Source organism: Fukomys damarensis, unplaced genomic scaffold (genome assembly GCF_012274545.1).
Source record: "Fukomys damarensis isolate Sample0158 unplaced genomic scaffold, DMR_v1.0_HiC HiC_scaffold_36, whole genome shotgun sequence".
Lineage (NCBI taxonomy): Eukaryota > Metazoa > Chordata > Mammalia > Rodentia > Bathyergidae > Fukomys > Fukomys damarensis.
In genome coordinates, this window is record NW_022900948.1 from 44,570,507 (window position 1) to 44,573,187 (window position 2,681).

Below are 2,681 nucleotides of genomic sequence, written 5' to 3' on the forward strand. Positions count from 1 at the left end.
GGGAGGGAGGCGATGTCCCGCCCCGCTCTGCGCCTCCCGGCCTCCTCCCTGCCCGGCCCTGCAGCCCTGCGCTCTGTCTTCTGCAGGTTCGTGATCTCCTGCACCCCCAGCTGGTTTTGGGGGCCCGTGGTCACCCTGGAGGACTGCCTGGCCGCCTTTTTTGCCGCTGATGAGCTGAAAGGTGAGGGCCAGGCTGGCGGGAGGAGTCAGTCTGCTCTGATTTGCCTTCCTCGGTGGCGAATGTGAATGTTGTTTGTTACATGCATCGATAGCATTTTCTCAAAATGTCCTATCCCGCTCCTTTTCTCCTTTTTTTGTTAGCTGTTCAGAATCTTATTTACCTGTGAGAAATAAACCTGTCTTTCTCTTTCCTTTTCAATTTTTCTTTTCTTTTTTGGTATTGGACACTGAACTCAGGACCTTGGGCTTGTGAAGCAGGCACAGCAGCACTGAGCTAAATTAAACCCCTAGCTCTCCTTTGCAATTTTTAATTGTGGCAAAATACAAATAACACATTTACTGTCATAAACTCAGGAGTAGTGGCTTGGGAGGCTGAGGCAGGAGGATCGCCATGCGTTCAAGGCCAGTCTGAACTACGTAGGGAGACCCTCTCTTAAAACCTCGCTTCTTCGCCCCCTTAAAAATTTACCATCATAGCCATTTTTGATGGTTGTCGTCGTCGTTCTTTGGTACTGGCAATCGAATTCAAGACCTTGTGCTTGTGAGGCAGGTGCAGCGCCACTGAGCTAAATCCCCAGCCAGATTTTTTTGTGGGGGTACTGGGGATAGAACTCAGGACCTTGCACTTGTGAGGCAGGCAGCAGAACCACTGACCTAAATCCCTGGCTCACGGATGTTTAGTGTATATACATATCGTCGTCGTTCTTTGGTACTGGCAATCGAATTCAAGACCTTGTGCTTGTGAGGCAGGTGCAGCGCCACTGAGCTAAATCCCCAGCCAGATTTTTTTGTGGGGGTACTGGGGATAGAACTCAGGACCTTGCACTTGTGAGGCAGGCAGCAGAACCACTGACCTAAATCCCTGGCTCACGGATGTTTAGTGTATATACATATATATAACCACTATGCAAAATGTTTTCATCTTGCAAAAACAAACTCTCGATCCATTAAATTTCACCTGGAGCTGGGCCTGGTGGCGCAGGCCTGTCATCCAGTACTCAGGAGGGTCACTGTGAGTTCAAGGCCAGCCTGGACTGCATAGCGAGACCCTGACTCAAATCCATAAGTGAAAGAATGAATGTCCCCCTTGTTGGGCCCCTGAAGGCCACTGTGTGTTTTCCGGATCTCTGGCCTCACCCTCTGTAGCTGGCTCCTGCCAGTTCCTGCTTTCCTGTGACTGGCGTCTATTCCTCAGTGTGACATCCCCAGGGCTCATCCAGGTTGTAGACTGCTTGAGACAGGCCTCCCTCTTTAAAGGCCGAGTAGTATTCTACTCTGGCTAGTGCACGCTCTGTCCACTCAACCCTTGGTGGGCCTGGGTCCCGGTCCCCACTTGGCTGCTGTAAGCACAGGAGTAGAACGCCCCTCTTTCAGCCCTGCTCACACCCTGACCAAGGTGCTGCTCTTCTGAGAACAGTGGCTGCACTATTTCCCGGTCCCTCGGGCAGTGCCTTGGCTTCGGTTTGTCCCCGTCCTCAGCTCTGTGTCCTGTCCTGGGACCAGTAAGCAGACATGCTCGGTGTGAGATGGATTTGCATTACAAGGTTTTTGTTTTTGCGGTGCTAGGACTTGAACCCAGGGCCTTCACACTGAGCTCCAGCACCAGGCCGTCCTTTTTGTAGGAGGCATTAATTGATTAATTTTTTGTTTTTTTTTTGAGACAGGGGTCTCACGTTATAGTTCAGGCTGGCCTTGAACTCACAGCGATCCTCCTACCTCAGCCTCTTGAATGCTGAAATTAGAGGCAGGTGCCACCATGCCCAGCTTGTTTTTTTTACTCCACCCCCCTCCCAGCATTGGGGATCAAACTCAGGACCTCGCACTTGTGAGGCAGGCCACCCTGCCACGGAGCTAAACCCCTGGCCCCCTGTGGTTTTTGAGAGATTATTTCACTGGCAGGGCGGGCTTGACTCAGGGCTGGGATGAGGGTGCACACGCCGGGCTCTCCGGGGTTTTCTCGAGCACGGATCGATCCTTACGTTGGCCTTTTCTTCCCGCTTTGTGTCCCGCTGACCTGCACCCTCCGTACCGCTCCCAGGTGACAACATGTACAGCTGTGAGCGGTGTAAGAAGTGAGTGTGCGTCCCCCTCACCACCGCGGGTCCCCAGAGCGCCTGCGCTTCCGGGCCACTGACGCTGGCTCTGTGTCCCCAGGCTGCGGAACGGCGTGAAGTACTGCAAGGTCCTGCAGCTGCCCGAGGTGAGGGGCGCCCCAGGGAGTGGGTCCCGGGCAGGGCGAGGCTGGCGGCTGGGAGTGGGCTCACTGGCCCCGTGCTCCCCCAGATCCTGTGCGTCCACCTGAAGCGCTTCCGGCACGAGGTGACCTACTCCTTCAAGGTCAGCAGCCACGTGTCCTTCCCCGTGGAGGGCCTCGACCTGCGCCCCTTCCTGGCCAAGGAGTGCGCGTCCCAGATCACCACCTACGACCTCCTGTCCGTCATCTGCCACCACGGCACGGCAGGCAGTGAGTGGCCCTGGTCGGGCGGCCCCGCCCCCCACCC

The 2,681-nt window shown here is 55.2% G+C and overlaps 1 protein-coding gene across 1 annotated transcript in view; it reads left to right on the forward strand.

The window, feature by feature from the left end:
• Positions 1 to 2,681, forward strand: part of Usp20 (ubiquitin specific peptidase 20) — a 13,298-nt gene that overhangs the window by 7,098 nt on the left and 3,519 nt on the right. The window contains exons 8-11 of the mRNA XM_019207886.2: positions 6 to 181; positions 2,219 to 2,252; positions 2,335 to 2,380; positions 2,464 to 2,673. Of these exons, the coding sequence (XP_019063431.1) occupies positions 6 to 181; positions 2,219 to 2,252; positions 2,335 to 2,380; positions 2,464 to 2,673 (466 nt within the window). The remainder of the gene's footprint in view (positions 1 to 5; positions 182 to 2,218; positions 2,253 to 2,334; positions 2,381 to 2,463; positions 2,674 to 2,681) is intronic.